Source organism: Cynocephalus volans, chromosome 8 (genome assembly GCF_027409185.1).
Source record: "Cynocephalus volans isolate mCynVol1 chromosome 8, mCynVol1.pri, whole genome shotgun sequence".
Lineage (NCBI taxonomy): Eukaryota > Metazoa > Chordata > Mammalia > Dermoptera > Cynocephalidae > Cynocephalus > Cynocephalus volans.
In genome coordinates, this window is record NC_084467.1 from 19,852,889 (window position 1) to 19,873,813 (window position 20,925).

General features: G+C 39.3%; 2 protein-coding genes across 4 annotated transcripts; one reads left to right on the forward strand and one right to left on the reverse strand.

Annotated features, from left to right (window-relative positions):
• Nucleotides 1-2,940: 2,940 nt before the first annotated feature.
• Nucleotides 2,941-7,907, reverse strand: SYF2 (SYF2 pre-mRNA splicing factor). Of its 2 annotated transcripts, none has more exons than XM_063106163.1 (7): nucleotides 7,840-7,907; nucleotides 7,512-7,619; nucleotides 6,807-6,932; nucleotides 6,206-6,323; nucleotides 5,753-5,843; nucleotides 4,829-4,927; nucleotides 2,941-3,673 (listed from the first exon to the last, which is right to left on the reverse strand). In XM_063106163.1, exons 1-7 carry the CDS (start codon nucleotides 7,864-7,866, stop codon nucleotides 3,508-3,510), a joined length of 735 nt encoding a protein of 244 aa, XP_062962233.1. In that variant the 5' UTR covers nucleotides 7,867-7,907; the 3' UTR covers nucleotides 2,941-3,507. The 2 variants fall into 2 exon arrangements, with proteins under 2 accessions (XP_062962233.1, XP_062962232.1); XM_063106162.1 differs by having other exon boundaries at nucleotides 7,804-7,878.
• A 4,698-nt stretch (nucleotides 7,908-12,605) lies between these two features.
• LOC134384932 (pre-mRNA-splicing factor SYF2-like) lies at nucleotides 12,606-17,494 on the forward strand. Of its 2 annotated transcripts, XR_010024270.1 has the most exons (5): nucleotides 12,606-12,949; nucleotides 15,603-15,705; nucleotides 15,927-15,992; nucleotides 16,497-16,579; nucleotides 17,233-17,494. XR_010024270.1 is itself a non-coding variant. In XM_063106750.1 (4 exons), exons 1-4 carry the CDS (start codon nucleotides 12,919-12,921, stop codon nucleotides 16,564-16,566), a joined length of 270 nt encoding a protein of 89 aa, XP_062962820.1. In that variant the 5' UTR covers nucleotides 12,606-12,918; the 3' UTR covers nucleotides 16,567-16,993. The 2 variants fall into 2 exon arrangements, 1 of the variants encoding a protein (XP_062962820.1); XM_063106750.1 differs by lacking the exon at nucleotides 17,233-17,494 and having other exon boundaries at nucleotides 16,497-16,993.
• Nucleotides 17,495-20,925: the final 3,431 nt, after the last annotated feature.

The window sequence follows — 20,925 nt, forward strand, 5'->3', positions numbered from 1 at the left end:
CTCTCAAAGGCCCCACCTTTCAAATACCATAGTCTGATTTCTGACCCTCTTAACACTGTTACAATGAGAATGAAGCTTCATTGAGTTTGGGGGGAGACAGTCAAACCATAGCATTGTGGATCCTTTTTATATCCTCATGTCCCTACTTCACTTTTTGATCATGTGGACTACAGTTATAGTAACTTTAAATTTCTTTGTCTTTTAATTCTAACATCTGTGCCGATTCTTGATCTGTTTAGATTGATTGATTTTTCTTCTCCTTATGAGTCCTATTTTCCCATTTCTTTGATTAGATGCTAGGCACTGTGAATTTGATGTTTTTGAGTACTGGATGTTTCTGTGTTTTTTAATAATTATTCTTGATCTTTGTTCTGGAATGCAGTCAACTTCCTTGGAAACACTTGAATTCTTTAAGCTCTTACTTTCTAAGATTTGTTAGGCAAGACCCAAAAAGGGTTCAGCCTAAGGCCAATTATTCTCCACTACTGAGGCAAGGACCTTCTCAGTATTCTACCCAATGTCCCATGCATTACGAAGATTTCCATTCTGGCTGGTGAAGAAAACACTGTTCCTGGCCATGTGTGAGTGCCGCGTACTGTTCCCTTCCTTTCAGGTGCTTCTTTCCCTGGCCCCATGGAGTCTCCTCACACACATAGTGATCAGTGCTATGCCTAATACCCGCGGGGACCCTCTGCAGAGACTCCCCGTTCCCTCTCTGTGCAGCTCTACTCTCTCCAGTGCTTTGTGCTGTGAGCTCTTGTCGCCCTGGACTTTCAGCTCTGTCTCCTCAACTAAGGGAGACCACTGGGGTCCTCTGTGTTCTCTCTCCATGCACCACAGCCTGGGACAATCACAGGGCTAACTTGTTTATTTCCTCTCTTGGGTGTCACTGTCCTTCCTTGTCTGGTTTCTCCAAAACCGTCGTTCATATATGCCATCCTTTTTTTTGTTTTTTTTCCCCACTTATTTCAAGTAGGAAGGTAAATCTATTCCCTGTCATTCCATCTTGGGTAGGAGCAAAAGTCTCCTGTTTACTCTTTCAATTCAATTTTATCATTTTCTTCACATAGCTCCCGTGCTTTCTCATTAAATTGTGCCTAAGTATCTTATAATCTTTGTTACATTGCAACTGGACTATTTTTTCCCAGTCCATTCCTAGGCACTTATTCCTAGAGTGGAGAAAAACCATTGATAATTTGCACATTTAACACTGAATTTACTGACACTTGTCCAAGAATTGAACCATGCATCCATCATAAATTTATTCAACAGAAAATAACAGGGTAACAGGAGGACGAGAGGTAGGCATGTAGGGCTGGCGCAGATGCTCAGCAATGCCAACAGAGACCCAAGCTCTGCTCCACCCTCCTCAGTCCACTGACTTTTGTCCTGATGCTTGTTACTTCTGGCACAAAATGTTGGCTAAAGCTCCAGGCCTCATGCTTGTGATCCAAGCAGGAAGAAGGAAGGGGGAAGCAGAGAGCAGTGACACCCATAACAAGAAAGCAAAAGATTTCTCAAAATAATAGTAGCTGTGTCTTATTGGCCAGAATTATATTTGACCCCTTGAAACAGCAAGTCAGTCTGGGAAATAAAGTGTTTAGCTAGAAATATTACCACATATTAATAAAAAAACCAGGGTTCTGGCTGGTAATGAAAAAAGGAGAATGAATATCAAGCAGGCAACTAACACGGCCTACAACAAGCTACTTTTGCATTCTAAGAATGAACCCTGCTGAGTTATAGTGAACTGTTCTTTTCTTTTAAATACATTGCCAGATTCTATTTGACAATATTTTGAAGTTTTTGAAATTCTATTTTATTGTATTGCAACATTCAGGATCAAAGAACTTGAACTAAGGTAGTGGAAATGGGAATAGAAAGATTGAAACATTCAGTATAGCTTTGGAGGCATCAAGGCCTTGTAACAGACATGTGATTTAATCACACAAAGAAGCTCTAAGAGAAGGCTGGCCAGTTAGTTCAACTGGTTAGAGCACAGCCTTGTAACACCAAGGTTAAGGGTTCAGTTCCCTGTACCAACCAGCCACCAGGAGGAAAAAAAATAAAGTGCTAGGAGAGGAAATAAAAAGGCGCTGCATTAATTTAAAAAGAGGATAATTAATGACCAGTGGTGTTGTCTTTAGACACCAAAGTATTCATGAAGTTTTCTGAATTTCAGATTTCCCTTAATTTGGAATGTCCTAATTAGGTGTTTAGCATTTTAATCAACATTTAGAAACAATTATAATAATCTCTCTGGACTTTTATGAAAATAAAACTATTGTTGTGATAATAGTATTGTGGGGCTGGCTGGTGAGCTCACTTGGTTAGACCATGGTGCTAATAACACCAAGGTCAAGGGATTGGATCCCCATATAGTACTGGCCAGACACCACAAAAAATAAAAGGGTCCAGCTGGTTAGCTCAGTTGATTAAAGTGCAGCATTATAACACCAAGGTCAAGGGTTCAGATCTCAATTCCAGCCAGACGCCCACAAAAAAAGAAAAAAAAAAGTACTGTGGCTATTTTTTAAGTATTTATCCTTCAAAGATATACACTGAAATATTTATAAATGAAATTATACACCAGGTATTTGCTTCAAAATAACATAGGAGTCATGGAGGACAAAGTGGATAGAAACAAAGATGAAAAAAGATTAGCTATGAGTTAATGATTGTTGAAAATGGGTTTTGAGCATATGGGATTCATCGAATTTTGGGAGGGCGGGGCAGCCAGCCGGTATGGGGATCTGAACCCTTGACCTTGGGTGTTACAAGGCTGCACTCTATCACTGTATTATTCTGTCTTCTTTTGAATGTTTGAAATGTCCCATAAACTTTTTTTTTAATTTGAAGAATGGCAGCATGCACGTTCGCATTTGTATATACAAATGTATACAATCAAATATTTCTTTTAAATGACAAAGTGTTAGCAAATTCTATTCCAAAGCATTTTATTGTTTTTCGGAAAAAAAGAACTGTACATGCAATAGCCATGGCAGGATAGTTCTGCTACTCCCTGAACTTGATCATATGCAGCTCTGGGGAGAGACTGTACCATCCCTCTAGTAGCCACTGCCATCTTCACTGTCCACAGCTTCAGTTCCCAAGTCCAGCTCTAGATTTTGCCAAATTCATAACAATATTCAAAGCAATAGTGACTGCATTTATGCACGCTGCCAGCAATCTTAAGCCCAAAATGCTTCAAAGATTAAACAGTCATACACATTCAAAATACATAGAAAAATAATATAATTAGAATTTATACAAAGTAGATTTTTACAAAACAACTTCACTACAAGAAATACTTCTTATATCCAAGCGCAAAAAATGTGGAAATATACATGGAAGTATATGTTTAAGAAAAAACATTTTTATTTCTAAATGCTGAGTGGGAAGGTATAGACTAAGTTCTGGTTAACTAATAAAATTTAAGAGAACTTCAATTTGCTAGCAGAAATTTTCACTCCATTCTCAAACTTCTAAAAACAGTTCCTGATGGAATTAAACAGCTGTTCCTCTTTCCAAATTCTGTTTAATTTCAGCTGTATATTTCCCATAGAATCTTTCTGCTTTCTTGTTGAATTTGGCATTCCTTTCATTAATGTAGTCAATATCCGCATCATCATTATAAGGACGTCTCCGGCTATATTTGTCTCGTTTTTCAATTCTGAGGGAAGAAGAAAATAATTTACAAAATTCAAAATTGCCTTCTTTTTTCATCTTAATAGAACATGGCCAAATAGTTAAGAATATAATCAGTACATTTAGAATTGCACACTTTGGGGTGGGGGGGAGGGAACCCAGTTTTCATCAAGTTCAAGTTGAAACTGCTAATTAACAGTAAAACCCCAGGTATAAACCATGAAATTCAGTACATACTAAATCAGCATGCTTCTAAAAGAGCAACAATGCATCATTAGGAACTGGACACATGAAGTATTACTTAAAATAATTACTACAATAATAATTATATTAATAATAGCCACAGCTAATACTGAGTGCACAGACACTATTCTTAACACATGAATTAACTAGTAAAACATAAATTCGGGCTGTCCGATTAGCTCAGTTAATTAGAGCATGGTACTGATAACACCAAGGTCAAGGTTTCAGAACCCTGTACCAGCCAGCCACAAAAAAAATTGTGTGTGTGGAGGGCTGGCCCGTGGCTCACTTGGGAGATTGCAGTGCTGATAACACCAAGGCCATGGGTTCAGATCCCTATATAGGGATGGCTGGTTGGCTCACTTGGGAGAGCAGGGGGCTGACAACACCCAAGTCAAGGGGTGGGATCCCCTTACCAGCCATCTTTAAAAAAAAAAAAAGTGTGTGTATGTATGTGTGTGTGTATGTATGTGTGTATGTGTGTGTGTGTGTGTGTGTGTGTGTGTGTGTGTATACACATAGATATAAATTAATACTGCTCTACCTAATATTTATCTCTATTAGTGTTAAGAAACACAAATATAACTGAAGTATACTGTACATTTATTAGAACATCTTGCTTCTTCAGATCAGAGAATGGAATGACTATTAAAGTAAAAGCCTTAAAGGAAGAATAATTTTCTTTAGACCTTTCCTCTTCAATTATAACAACTCAATTTCACCAATATTTTGCATCACAATTCCAAATCATATGGACTCAACCCATACTTGCTGTCTATCCCCAAAACTACCATAGATATTAGGCCAGAAATGAGCAATTACCAGTATAATTTTTGTCTATTCAATTGATTCAAAGCACATTAGACTTAGATGCACATTCTAAGTCTATTTTGTCATTAACAGTTTAAAATTTCAGGCTGCTCTATTGAGTACTTACTGTTTTTCCAGATCTATGACCATCCTATCAATTTCCTCTGTGGAAGGCACATGTGTTCCATGAAGAAGACTGTTGGATGTTGGGAAAAACTCTTCTCCACTGAAAAGACAGAAAATGGACTTACAGTAACACTATAAGTGCTCCATTTTCAAATGTCAAACTAAACTTCCACTCATGATGAAAGATAAAATATATACATGTATTTACTGTGGGATCCTACCTTAAATTTAAAAAAAAAAAGAAAAGAAAGAAAATACAGAAGTAGAAAGGACCTAGGAAATCACCAACTCCAACACCTTCATTCTGTAGATGAAAGCGCCAATGGTCAGAGGTTAAAGGACTTATCAAGGGTCACAAAGTGTTACAAACACAGTTGGGATTAGAACTTCCAAGCTTAGGTTATTTCTCTTTCCATTAAAACAGAGGTCTGCAAACTACAGTCCACCAAGTTTTTGAAAATAGTTTTATTGGGACACAGACATAACCGTTTATGTATTCTCTACAGCTGCTTTCACACTGTAGTGGCATAGTTGAGTAGTTGTGACAGAGACCACATGCCCACACAGCCCAAGATATTTACTATTTTGTCCTTTACAGAGAAAGTTCACCAGCCCAAGGACTAAAGCATTCTGCCTCCTAAAATAATATCTAAGTAACTATGATAACCTGGGTGTTAACCAGCCAACACTCAGTCTTAGAATACCCAGCTAGAGAGAAAACCAAGTGGTTAGCTTACTGCTGAGAAGTGAACAATAGTGTTGTCAAAGCAGAGACCATTCTTACACAGCTGTTGATAACCTACACCCCTTAGCATTTAAGTGTGTTTGTATTTACGTATGGTATGTGTATGTGTATTCACACACACAAATATGTCCATATTGCTTCAGGATGAAAAAAAGACTTGCATTAAACCTGTCAACTTACTGTTTTTCTCTCAGCCTCTCATACGCTTCCATGTTAGGTTTGATCTGCTTAGTCAACCGATGATATTGGCGTAACTGGGCAGCAGCATAATCTAAAAATAAAGTGGGAATCAGAGATGATGTATTACCTTGTTTGGGCATTGCTATTCAAAGAAAAATCAAAATTATTATTAAGTAATATAAGCACAAGACACTAATCTAAGCATAGCTTCTACCCTGAAGATGCTGACAAGCAGACTTTGATTAATTTTACCACAAAGAATAAAAGAATCCAGCTGACTGAAGTGCAGCCTTTTTGACTTCTGCCCTATGAGATATTTTGTATTTTTCTTGGGTTTAGGCCTCTCGGAGAATACTCCATGAAGGAAGCATGAGGAGCACATCCTTTCTAAAATCCAAAAACAGTGAAGGCAATGTTTATCTAACAGGCTTGTTCAATAAAGGTCAATTTTACCAGAAAATCCCAGATCAGGGTTTTTCCTCTTCTTTTTCCTCTCCCATCTTTCTGCATCTTCTGCACTGATCTCTAGCAACTTCATTTTCTCATAGTCTTCCCCTCTTGCTGCACATTCCTTAAAAAAAAAGAAAAAAGCTGGTACCTACAATTATGATACAAGCAATGATTTGATCTATTTTAAATCAAGAAAGATCCAATACAGATATGAAGCACTACTTTAAAAATAATGATTAATATTTCAAGAAAATTTGGAAATCTGCTATGGTATATAAGAAGAAAGCATATGACACATATTGGGTGTTTATCAGGTGTCAGGTCCTGTTCTAAATGTTTTACATGCATAACTTGTTTAACTCATAATTAACTCAAATTATTATTAAAGTCCTCATCATATAGATGAGAAAACACAGGTAGAGAGATTTAACACAGGTTAAATAATTCTCTCAAAGTTTTGCAGCACTAGTAAAAAGCAGAGCCAAGATGTGAACTCTGGCAGTTTGGCTCCAAAGCCAGAGAACTCAACCATCATGTTCTACTGTCTCAATGCAAGAGAATGACTGAATAAATCACTTATGAAGAGAACAGAGTAGTTCCCCACCTTTTTCTTTTGTTCTTCCTGTAGTTCCCATTCCAAACGAGCTTTTTTGGCTTCCCAGTTTGCAGGTAACTTAAGTCTTTTATCTTCTTCCACAACTTCCTGGTGATTCAATTTACGAGCTTCATTCTAAAACCATAACCCAAAAAGTTAGTCAGCTGAAACATGAAAATAAATCCAAATGATCTTGCCTCCTTTGAGGAGCATCGGGTAGGACACATAAACAAGGTAACCTCATTTTATCCTAACAGCAGTAGAGAACCATCAAAGGATGTTATTAAGAAAGGGAACAGCCTAATAAAGTCTCTATTTGCATACATTGAGAAAAAAATGTGTTGGGCTGCACTGTTTTGCCCTCCGGGTTAATATCAGCTTTGCTTCTATTTAGCTCTTTGGGTTGGATAGGAACAAGGTTTTACAAAGTGGGGGAGCCATACTACAGTGGCATTTAGGTCTCCCGAATCTAGCCCACATAAATCAGGTGTGGGTAAGAGAGGGGCTGGAGCGAGAAGATATGTTTTTTTAAGTTCTCAAAGTGATTCCAGTGCGCTGCCAGCGTCGAGAACCACCGGGATAGAACTTTCATCTCGGGGGACGATCCAGCTCGGAGGGTCTGTCAAGCGCATTGGTGCGTCTTCCTAGTCCCTCTACAAACGCGCACGGACCTGGCCAGGTGACAGGTCTGAGCTGGCCTCGCGGATTACTCACCCGCTTCAGATGCAGCTCCCGAAATTTGCGCAGTCTCTGTTCGCGCTTCTGGGCGGCCAGTTCCTCCGCCAGCCGGTCAGACCCCTCCTCCACGCTACCAACTGGCACCTGTAGCGAAGAGGACCGGCTTGAGGTGGGGCCGGCTCGGCTTCTCCCTGGAAGGCTCAAGCCGAGTCCCCGCCCGTCAGAAGGCCTCCACTGCCGCCCCAACCCCACAATGTCTGGACCTCCCTGGCCCAGAACCCAGGCTTCGCCTCCACCTCTCGCCCCTGCCTCCCCTCGGAACACTCACCCACAAAACTCTCTGGGAAGTGGCCGTGGCACTCACCTCCTCGGCTTCAGTCGCAGCCGCCATCACAACTTTTCTTTTCCCACTTCCGGCAACAACACAGAGCACTTCCGTCGGCCTTGGGACCGCCCCGTCGATACGTACCGATAAGCTACTGTAAGCCCCGCCCCTCCCCGGAGGCCTCAGGAAGATACGACCAATCCCTGCCCCTCTCAGCGGTGAGGCGTTTCGATTGGGCAGGGTCTTGCGCAGCCGCAGAAGGCCGCAGAAGCGATGGCAGGAAGGGGTGAGGCAGGGAGGAAGGAATCGGGAAGCGCTTAGAACAGGACGTCTAGGAAGGAATGGCCAAAGGAGCCTGGCAGCACGTTGTTCATATACGAGGAAAGTGCTTTCCGTCCAGCACTTAGCCTCAGTGTCACCTCCTCCGAGAGGCCGGGCTGCCCTGACTACCTTGTCTTACGTAGGCAGTTAGTACTGTCATTGGAAGCCATTGTAATTCTGTTCAGTAGTCTGTTTCTCTTGTCTCTTGTTCATTTTCCATTTCGCCTATCAGCGTTATCAGCTGGAGAAAAGTAGAGCCCGTCTCATCTTGTTCATTCTTACGTGCCTAGCGGGGAAACAATGCCAAAATTAATAACTGAGACAATTAAGGTGCTGGATAGAAGAGGAATACATGAAATTTAAAAATTTTTTTTAAATTTATTATGAACATATTCGGTCTTACAAATCTTGATATTTCTTTATGCCCTTTACCAGACCTATCACTTCCCAAACCCCCTCCCTCCCTATCCCCTCATCTCTATTATCCTTAGGTTTTGAAAATTACCTTTTTCTGCACTAACAACTTCTGATTAGATGTAGAAACAAAAAAGTAATCCCGAAATGAATCGATATCTAGGTAAAAAATTTAAATGGTAACACTAGAAATAAAAAATAAAATACACAAAAATTAAATGAAGGCTTACCTATTTTCTGGTTGGAAGACAATATAAAAACATAATATCACAAAAGAGTATCTCTAATGAATTTATAAATTTCATGCTATTCCCATCAGAATCTCGAGTGGGTTATAGTTTTTGTTTTTTGGAACTGTTAAATAATGGAGCAAATATCTAAAAGTTCAACAACCCAGTGTGTTGGTAAGTCTATGAAGAAACATTAATTTTACATGTATGACTGGTAGGACTGAAAACAAGTCCAACCCTAAGGAGGGAAATTTGGCAATATCTATAAAAGTTACAAAGGCATTTACTTTTACCCAGCTCTCACACTTCTGGGAATTTATCAACAGATACAATTGCACAGGTGTAAAATGACTTATGTAAGAGGTTGGTCATTTCAGCTTTTTTTTTTTCTTTTTTTTTTTTTTTTGTAATAAAAGATTGGAAACAACTCAAATGTCTGTCAATAGAAGGTCGGTTAAATAAATTATGGTACGTGCAGTGGAACACTGTGAAGCTGTAAAAAGGAATGGGTTAGCTGTCTGTACACTGATTTGGAAAGATCTCCACAATATACTAAGTGAAAAATGCAAGGTGCAGAACTGTGTATATAGTGTGCTGTATTTTGAGGAATGGTAGGTAGGATTAGGGTTACAAAGAATGTATTTTTGTTTTGCATAAAGAATTTAGGAGGGGGCCGACCCCGTGGCTCACTCGGTAGAGTGCGGCGCTGGGAGCACAGCGGCGCTCCCGCCGCGGGTTCAGATCCTATATAGTGATGGCGGGTGCGCTCACTGGCTGAGCGGGGTGTGGCCGACACCAAGGCAAGGGTTGCGATCCCCTTACCGGTCACAAAAAAAAAAAAAATTTAAAAAAAAGAATTTAGGAGGGATAGACAAGAAGCTAACAGAAGTTACAATCCATTTGGGGGGGTGTTTACTCTGTGTGTATATATATGGGCTCATATATATTATTTTGAACTATATAAATACATTTCTAATTCTAAAATTAAAGTTTGAATAGAAGAATTGAGAATAGCTAAGAGTATTTTTGAATAAAAATAGTGAGGAGGGACTTGTCTTACAAAGAATTAAAACTTAATAGAAGGCTTCAGTAATGAATACAATATTGTACGTGCACAGGAAATGACACATAAATCAACAGAATGGAAAATTCACAACTAGATTCAATGGGGAAATGGTGCTGTATAGAATAGAATAAGTTAGTGCTTGCATAGTTGGCTAAAAGCTGGACAAAAATTAAATTTGTATCTCAGAATATGGAAAAATAACATCATCAACATCAGGAAATGAAAATGAAAACAGTTACATGTGGTTTTATGCCTCTCAGATTGGTAAAAAATAAATCAGTAAAATCAAATAATGGAGAAGATTCCAGAAATATGTACTTCCAAGCAACACTTAAGAACGGTAATTGCTGCAACCTTTAAGAAAAGTTAATCAGCAATATCTATTAAAATTAAAATTATATCAACCCTTTAACTCAGCAGACCCACTTTTGAGAAATTATCCCACAGAAATTAAAGTACCAATACTTATGCATTTGTGTACAAGGATGTTTACTGTGGCAAAAAAAAAAAAAAAAATCTATCACAAAGATTTCAGAAACCATTAAATTCCCCTATGCTAAGGTAGATTTTGAAATATGTCCTGGGAAAGTGACTTCCTATCTTTAGTATAGTTGACAGTACCCATGGCAAAGAAGTAAGAGGAGAAATAAAGGGAAAAGGAGCATTAAATAGGTTCTAGGGGCTCTGTTTGCTGAGCTCAGAGATATTCGGAGGTAGCACTGACAAAATGTTTTTCCCATTCAGTTTTTTAACATTTATTGAACAGCTACTAAGTGCCAGACCCTTTGAGGGGGCCAGATGGCATAGAAAAGTCATCAGGGGAGGCTTGTTTTATAGAGCTTTGATTTTTCTAGGAAGGCGTATAGTCATTGGGAAGAGTGGCGCTTGTATGCTTCTTATTTTACTATTAAGAATCCTATCCCCTTACCGGCCAGCTGCCAAAATAATAATAATAATAACAATAACAATAATAATAATAATAATAATCCTATTTCATTCTTTTCTCCATTCCTGCCAGTAAAATTGAGCTCCATATTGCCAGTTTGTTTACAATATAAAGTCATAGAATTCCTAAGCTTGACTTTAAAAAATGCAAATCTTCATAATTAACTAAAGGAGTCTCTGGAAGAGATAAAAAAGAAGCAGCATAGAGAAGGGAAGTAACCCTGTACTGGCCAACCATCAAAAAAAGAGAGAGAAAGATACTATTCGATGTGGTAAAAATTGCTCAACAACTCTGATTTCATACAATAATGTATTAAGAACATTCACAGGAATGTCAGTCTTGTTTTCCAGTGCAATATGAAGGTTTGTGTGATTCTTCAAAACTGTTTTAAACTGTATAATTTGCCTTTTGCAGCATAACACATCACCCCAAAACCTGGTACCTTAACACAACTTTTTGTTGTTGTTGTTGTTAGCAGCTGGCTGGTATGGGGATCCAAACCATTGACCGTGGGGTTGTCAGCACCACGCTCTAACCGAGTGAGCTAACCAGCCAGCCCTATTTTATTACAGTTCTGGAAATTAACTGGATTCAGCTAAGTGGTTCTTGCATGGGGTTTCTCATGCAGCCTCAGTCAGATCAGGGGCTGGGGCTGGAATCATTGTGAAGTCTCCCTCACTCGAATTACTGCTGGGTTAAGAAAATTTTCATTTAAATTAAATACACTAAATAAGTAATTACACACTTATTTTTTTTATTTTATTTACACACTTATTTAATTACGTTTATATAAGTACTGCAAAGAAGAAAGAGAAGTATGAAGAGCTATAACAGGAAACTGATTTTGTAAAGTGGTGACGGTTAGGGCATCCCTGAAGAAAGACATTTAAGGAGATCTGAGGCAGGAAGGGGATGCATCTGCCTCCAACTGATAAAAGTCAGCAATTACTCAGCATTTGCTATGGGCCAGGAACTAGTCACAAACACTTCGCATGTATTAACTAACTTATCCTCAAACTACCCTATGGCATGGGTATCGCTTTATTTATTATTTCTTTTTCATGCTTGATAAACCAAAGAACAGATGAGTTAAATGACCTGAGAACAGTTATACAGTTCGTTATTGAATTAACGGATGGATAAAAGAATATTGGTATTATGCATCATTTTGAGGAGAAAATCAAAGCCTCAGGTGAATGCAAGATATCTTTCTGCATCATGGAGATGCTTGAGGGAGAGATTTCAAATGCCCCAAGTCAGTATGTTCGTTTATTCATTCATTCAACTTTATTAATTCATACACTGTACTGGAACAATTCGAATCGCAGGGAATCAGTTGTGAACAAGACAGAAATAGACCCTGTTCTCATGAAGCTTCCGTTGTACTAAGGAAGGGAGATAATAAACTGTTACGCACAGAATTAAAATAGGACGATGTGATGGAGACTGTGGGCCTACTTTGGATTGAGTAATCAAAGATCTAAACTACAAGGTTAGTTACTTGGTGGGCGCAATATGTGCTTTGGGTTGCTTTCCCACGAGTTTGGTGCTTTCGACCCTTCGTCTCTAGTCTCCTCACTTCCCCCGGAACATCCCGACACCGCCCTCACACACGTGCGACGCCCAGCCTCCCTCGCGGTTTTTCCGCTCCTTCCCAGGTTGCTCCACTCAATGCGCCTGCGCACGAGCCTGGCCCAATCGGACACGGCCCAGGGCTGCAGGGGCGGGGATTGGTTCCTACGCTCTTGGGGGCGCAGAAAGGGCGGGGTTTTTAGAAATCTGGGGCTGTGCGGCCACCGGAAGTGAGCTCCGAGTGGGAATAGTTATTTGTTGTTGCCGGAAGTCTGGGGGGAAAGCACTGCCCTGGGATAACGGAGACTAGGGCTGAAAAGGCGGATAGTAGGCCCTCCCCAGCGGTGGAGGGCTTTGGCGGCTGCAGATTTGGCGTAGACCGGAGGCGATGCCGGGAGGAGGGAGCCGCAGACACAGTGGGGTAGAGGCGGTAGAGAAGGATACCGACCCGGCCTTCGGGACCGGCGGGGACTCGGCCTGGGCCGCAGTCCTCACTGCAGGAGTCCGTGGACAGCGCGGAGGAGGGGCCCGTAAGGGCGGCGGCGGAGCTGACTGCCCGCGAGCAGACTATGCACATTCCGGGAGCTGCACCTGAAGTGGGTGAGTATTCCCTGAGGCCAACTCAGACCTGTCACCTGGCCAGGCCCCTGCGCGTTTGTAGAGGGACGAGGAAGTCCCATCACCGCGCATGACAGACCCGCAGAGCTGGATCGTCTCCCAAGATGAAAGATCTATCCCGGTGGTTCTCAACCCTGGCAGCGCACTGGAGTCACTTTGAGAACTTTTGAAAAATACACATACTCAGGCCCCACTTCAGTTTGGAGACCAGATATTGGTATTTTTAGGGCCGAGCCCGTGGCGCACTTGGGTGAGTGCGGCGCTGAGAGCGCGCGACGCTCCCGCCGCGGGTTCGGATCCTATATAGGAATGGCCGGTGCACTCACTGGCTGAGTGCCGGTCACGAAAAAGACAAAAAAAAAAAAAAAAAAAAAAAAAAACTTTCTTTATAAGGATGTGATACTGGGACCAGAGATGGGAAGGAATTTGTGTATTGTCACACAGCGAGTTTGTCACTCACTCATTCATCCAAAAACCGCCCCCATAGTCTCTAGTGTGTGATAGCCAATTAGATAATGTGGATACAGTGGTAAATACGGTAGCTTCTGCCTGGAATAAACAGAAGGCAAGTTCACAACCAATAATTACTCAAAGACTAGGTAAATGCCATGTTACAGGGAGAAACAAAAGACTTTAGAAGTGCAGAGAAGAAACAGATTGACAACTAAAGTGGTAACTAATCTTGAAAGATGAGTAGACATTACCACACAAATAAGGTTGGGGAAGAGGTATCCAAGTGGTGGAAACAAGCACAAAAGAGTCCACATTAGGGTAAGAGGCCAGCAAGCATCTGGGTGCAACTGGAGACAAGGTATGTGTGGGGAGGGTAATTATATTTGCCCAGAAAAACCCTAAAAAATAATCAAACTCATACTTAATGCACCTGAAACAAAGAATATACATTGGTCCCCATAATGGCCAGCCACCAAAAAAAAATGTAGACTATGTAATACTCTTACAGAGAACATACAGTATACAGAGGCCAGATGATACATGAAGAAGCAGTGATGTAATTAGAGCATCACCCTTTTGCAGTCTTTAATAAGTTACTGGATCTAGGTAGTAATCATCAATGACTGCTAACATCACAAAAATAGAGAAAATCAGAGATTATGTCCCTTGATAGTACACAGCACCAGCTTCATGTGAAGTAGTCTTGCTAAAAATAAATTTAACCTTAATTGGATAAAGCCAATAGATCTAATTACCAATTTACAGGAAATACAGGAGTCAAAGGAATATGTTAAAGGACATCATAAGGAGGCAACTAGCAAAATCCATTTTGGGAAACTATAGGTCAACCCGGTTTTTTTTTTTTCACACCCCCCAAAAAAGCAAGGGTTAAAAAAGATGGAGAGAGAACCTATAGATTAAAGAAGACTTAAGAGATATATTGACTTATTGCAATGTATGGAACATGTTTAAATCTGGGTTTGAACAAACTATAAAAATAATAGACATGGGACCTCAGGAAGATACAAACACTGGTAGGATATTTGATATTAAAGAATTATTTTGGAGGCCGGCCCGTGGCTCACTCGGTAGAGTGCGGTGCTGATAACACCAAGGCCACAGGTTCGGATCCTATATAGGGATGGCCGGTTTGCTCACTGGCTGAGCGTGGTGCTGACAACACCAAGCTAAGGGTTGAGATCCCCTTACCGGTCATCTTTAAAAAAAAAAAAAAAAAATTATTTTGGGAGTGTGATGATGTTTTGTTGTTTATGTTTAAAGAGATTAAAATATGTACAGGTAAAAAAACTATGGCTGGGAATCAAGAGAAAAGAAAAAAGTACAATTTTGCTATCCTTATAAACTCTGGATTCAAATATATTGTTTCATTGAGGCAGTATATATAGCATGGTAGTTAAGCAGTCTGGATCTGGTTTCCTCATCTGTACCTTACATATTTGTGAGAATAAAATATGTAAAACATTTAGAACAGTGCCTGGAACACACTATATAAGCAATGAATATTAGGGTGAAAGGCTAACAAAAGCTCCAGCAATAAAAAACAATAGGGAACACCTATGGAATAAAGTGTTGCCCGATTCTAGAATCGGAATAAAGCTAATTGTGATCTTCAAAAAAAGAACAATACAGCTCATTAGTCTTTCATGTATCACTTCTCAGATGAGCAGCCCAAGTTAGAAGGGCAGCTCAGTTTCACATAAGTATTCATTTCATTATTACTCTGCCATTCTCTAGCACATTATTGGTGTGGGTATGGGCTAAGCTAGGTGGTTGCAAGTTCCGGCCAGCAGGAGGGAAATGGGTATAGAGGAGACACAGCCACTGTCTTAAGGCATGGGAGCAGCCCTCAGTACTTCTATTTTGTTGAGAACTTGTCATGTGGTCTGACTCAGCTGCAAGGGAAGCTGGGAGGTGGGCAGTCATGAACCCAGAAAGGGGGGAAGTGTTTTTGATGGACACATAATATATCCACCATAGCTATTTTTAGCATCAAAGTTATAGATGCATCACTTACAGACCATAGCAAATTCCACAGTTTTCTTTGAAAGTGATCAAGTTACAGTCTTGATAAGTTTTCAGGTCTTTCTTGATTTAAAAGGAATCAAGGAATTTTATGAGGTAACAGAGCTAATGTTTTTTCCCTCTTTTCACGAATGTGCAGGAAAAGGGGAAGATTATGAGGATGAAGTCACTAGAGATCAGTGCAGAAGATGCAGAGAGCTGGGAAAGGAAAAAGAAAAAGAAACCCAATCTGGGATTTTCAGGTAAAATTGGCTTTTACTTTATTGAATGAGCCTGTTAATTACCCATTTAATAACAAGATTAAAGGGCCGGCCCGTGGCTCACTTGGGAGAGCGTGGTGCTGACAAGACCAAGTCAAGGGTTAAGATCCCCTTACCAGTCATCTTTTAAAACATAAAAAAAAAAAAAAAAAAAAAAAAGTTTAATAGTGTCCCAACATCTATGATTCTTGTTTTATTTTTAGTTATGCTGCTGCCCAGTTACACCAGTATCATCAGTTGACCAAGCAGATCAAACCTGACATAGAAAAGTAAGCCGATGTGACTTAATAGTATATTCTTTGTATGTTACCAGGACTTGAATTTAAGCTTTGCTTCCTGGCCTTGAAGCCTGGCTCTGCCACTTATAAACTATTTTTCTGCCTCATTTTTTTCACCTGTATAAAGGGAATAATAGTGCTTACCTCATAGTGTTATTGTAAGTATTAAATTAATCCAGACAATTCAATTAAACAGTGCCTGGCACATATAAAAGCACTATATATGGGTTAGCTACTATTAACATTATTATTATGTTGCTGTTACTATGTCCCTTTCCTGTGGAGGATATTGAATTTCATCATGTGCAATAAGTAATGCTAAACAGTACTCTTTCTCTAATTATGTAAGACAGGTAGTGTGCTCAAGTCTGAATTCAGTTTCTTTGAAATGAAAGTATGTGATCCCAAGTGTTTCCATTTTTGACCACTAAACATTGTCCAGTTCTGAAGGTATAGGACCTTTATAGTGTTACTCACCACCTTGCTCTTTCTCAGTGGAGAGGTCTACTCAGCATCCATGGAACACATGTGCCTTCCACAGAAGAAACTGATAGAATGGTTATAGACTTGGAAAAGTAGTAAGTACTACAAATGCAGCATAAAGTTTTAGTACTGATTTCGTGCCTAATAACAAAATTAACATTATGGTCTTGAAGTGTAGCATCTGGACAGTAATTAAAGGACACATGATTATTAGTTTGAAAAATGTTCCCATTCATCATCACTTTTATATTTGTGTTTTGGGTGGGGTAATTATTAGGCAGAGTAAATAGAGTATATTTAAAAATTCTATGTCAAAGTAGTATTATGTATCACTGCCCTCATATTTCAACATGGATCTGGGTTATTTCTCAAACTTCAGATTATCTGACCGCGCTGTAAACTTATAAATTAAAATTAAATTCAAGAAAGTTCATTGAACATACAAGGGGTCTTCAAAAAGTTCATGGAGATTCGTGTTATCTTTTGTTTTTTTTGTTTTTTTTGTTTTTTTTTTTGGCGGCTGGCCAGCACAGGGATCCGAACCCTCGACCTTGGTGTTATCGGCACTATGCTCTAATAAATTGAGCTAACCGGCCAGTCCTGTATTATCTTTTAATTCTCTTTTTCCACAAACTTTTTGTAGTATCCTATTTCTTTGTAGAATGCTTTTCTAAATACTGCTTTCAGTCTTAACTATTAAGACCCAAAAAGAAAGCAACTTTGTACTGTGTATTTGTGACCATTACAGAATTGAAAAATGAGAAAAATATAGCCAGAGACATCTTTGTAATGATGATGCAGATATCGACTATATTAATGAAAGGAATGCTAAATTCAATAAAAAGGAAGGAAGATTCTATGGGAAACATACAGCTGAAATTAAACAAAACTTGGAAAGAGGAACAGCTGTCTAATCTCCCTCAGGAACTGTTTTCACTGCTGAATTGTACCAGTAAACCAGGACTCTGTCTATACCTTCCCTTTAATAATTTGGAAAGAAGTGTCATATAAATGTCTATATATTTTCATGCTTATAAATTTCTTACTATTCACTTGTTTTAGAAAAGTCTGTCTTCTATTTCTGTGTTTAAAGTGTGTTCAATGTGTGAAGCCTGCTGGGCTTAAAATTCCTAGCTACAACCATGTGAGTCATTGTCATCCATAAATCTGTCATACATCTGACTTGACCTAAAGTTGAACTTGGGAGCTTCAGAGGTGGGAAGCTATGCTAATACCAATTTTTCTTGCAAGCTGTGAAAGGAAGGTGACAAAGGCTACTAAAAATTCTCCATAGCTCCGACACTTCTCCTCCCCAGAATCAGTCACAATTACAGGTGCTTGCCTGTCCCATGTTCAATCCCACAGCCCAGGTGCATTTATGGGGGCACACATAGGAGACAGGAGACTGATCCTCTAATGGCATTTTGTAAAATGCCATCTTTCTAAAAGCAAATATCCTGGGAGGCCTCGTTGTGCAATGGTAGTACATCTGACTCCAAAAAGCAAATATCCTTAGAAAAAAGTAAAACATTTGGTTGAAGTACAAAGGTATGTTCAACATACTGTAATAGAAAAATTGTAACATGGTACATTCATACAATTATAGAATGAGGCAGATCTATACTAACATACAAAGATGCTCACAGTGTATCTCTATATAGAGGTTTTTATTGGTATAGAAAAAAGTCCAGGATGTACATACTACTATTTACAATAATCACCTCTGGGAAATGGAAATAGAGGGAGTAATTTTACTTTATTTTTTGAAACAATTTGAGACAAGTACACATCCGTGCTGGCTATTCTTTTCAGAAAAGTGATTATTTGTCATTATTTTTCATTTTTTCTCCAGTACTTTCAAGAAAGCATTTGATACCTTCATAAGGGGAAAGGAAGGAGGAGAGGTAAAGATAAAAGTAAGCTTCAGAGGTCATATTCACATAGGTTTGAAGAATAAATAGGATTTCCCCAGAGGGAAAGGCACTCCCTACAGTCACTGCAGCTTCGACCAGAAAAAGTAATCAGTATGATTTGAGAACTACACTGAAGGTGACTGGGTAGTTGGTAAAGCCACTAACTCAAATAAGCAGAGCTGTAACAAACTCAGTATACAACAGGTTCATTTTGGAGAGCTGGGGGTAGCTGACCCATTAGCTCAGTGGTTAGAGCACAGCCTTGTAATAGCAAGGTCAAGGGTTCAGATGCCCATGTTGGCCAGCCACCAAAAAAAAAAAAAAAGTTATACATATGGAGATCTAGGAGCAGGGCACTGGAAATGAGCTCAGAAAATTTATGAGAATCTTGTTATTAGATTAAATGCTCAGAATGGAGAAAACTGACAAGAGAGCTTGGAGAGTAAGAAATAGGCTAAGGATAGAATCCTAATGGTGAGCAAAGGACCAAGAGCCAGTGTAAAAAATGGAAGTGCTCAAAGAAAAAAAGAAAAGTACATATAAATCCCTGAATGAAAGAAAATTTCAAGGACGGACCCCATAGAGAAACAGTTCAGCCTTTGCAAAAGTGAGCACTCTTAAAAACAACTTTTACTCAAGCTTTATTTTTCTAGAGAAGTAATAGGTTTTCACAAAGAAGACCAGAAGACATCAGCTGTGGTGAATTCAGTGGGTGTGGCTTCTCTAGTCACTTTCCACCTTAGGAAAAAGAGCAAAACAAGTCACCTGAACCCAGTATTTAGGGCTGTACTTTCCAAAATGGTAACCACCCTGAAATGTATCTACTGCAAACTGAGGTATGCTTTATGTGTAAAACACTGGATTGCAAACAGTACAAAAAGAGAATGTGAAAATTACAGTACTTACTATATTAAGCACTGAAATTATACTTTAGATATTCAGGGTTAAATAATTAAAATTAACTTACCTCCTTTTACTCTTGGATTTCTATTGCACAGCATTGAATGTAGTCTCTTGGTATAATTTGTCAGCACCATCCTGTTAACATTTTCCACTGGTTATAGAGTAACAACAGCAAATCACACCTGGCCAACTGCATTCCAGTTATGTAATGATGGCCAGTCTGGGTGTATGTACACACAATTAACTAATTACAAAGCCTAAGAGACTGAACACGGTAGTCCTGGTCAGGGCCAACCAACAAAGTAAACTCAGAAAAGGACTAATAGACTGATAAGGTGATTATGAGAAAAATGGAGAAAGAATATAAACAATACAATATTCTTCAGGATAGTGGTTAGTAAAGAGAAAACAAGGTGAATGAAAGAGCTGAATGAATGCAGTCTCAAGTATGTTAGTAGGCTGACAGTAAAAGCTAATGGTGAAGTCTTTAAAGATCATTGTAGAAGTCAATCTCAGAAGTGGCATTGACTTCTGAGCAACTAACCTCCCTTGTACAAGAAAGGAGTTTGGTTCAAGAAGTTACATGACTTGCCAATTCACTTAGGTATTAAGGGCTAGTATTTTAACATGGGTCGGAATCAGACCAGGTGCTCTTTCCATTATCAGTAAGGCAAGGTAAAAAGGATTCTAGTATCAGCTCATCATCACTTCCAAGAGTTTTCCTTAAAAGGAAATCCTTGAGTTCTGAAACTCTGCTAGCAGAGTAGAATACTAACTAATGATATAATGGAGTGACCAGGTTAGCCCCATTTTCAGTTATAAGTCTTAAAACCAATCCTGGTTTTCTTAGATTTTGCTGTAACCAGGTTGGTCTACCAATATTCTCAGGTCTCCTTAGAATAAAAACGAACCTACCACACAAGCTTTCTTACTCTTTTAGAAGCACACATTACCTTCCCAATAATTCATTCTTAATCTAGATATGAAAAAGACATGTTTATCCAGACCAGCAATTTTTTCCTCCAGGAAATTCCCATTGTTTAAACCATGTGCCCACTAGCTTGAGGGGAGAGAATGTGACCAAAGACTATTCTAATGATAGTTAACAGGAATTGTGTATCCAGGGATGTGCCATCCCCAAGTCATTGTACATATAAGTTTTACATAGGATCAAATTTCCTTTTAGAGCTGCTCTGTCCAATAGAAAGTTCTATGATGAAAATATTATCTGCATTTTCCAGTAAGATAGCCACTAAACACATGACAATTGAACTCTCGAGACTTTGACTAGTATGACCAATGCACTAAATTTCTAAATAACCATATGCTAGTGGCTGTTATTGGAAAAGTGCAAAAAATAGAATACTGGACAGCACAGCTTTAGTTAATAGCAATTCATTAAGTCCCACTTGAGAACTGTAATATTGTGATGTTTATTTGGTCTTCATCCCGTTTCTAGCATAAAACTTCTAAAACTTTTCCTAAGTGTTAAGGGCAAAGAATGTACATTTTGTTATTCACAATAAGCCCCTTCAAACCTGGAGTTTACGCTAGTGAGTTTAGAGGATGGGGACTGGGTGCCTAGAAAACCAAGTGATTGGAACTTTCAGCCCAACCACCCCACC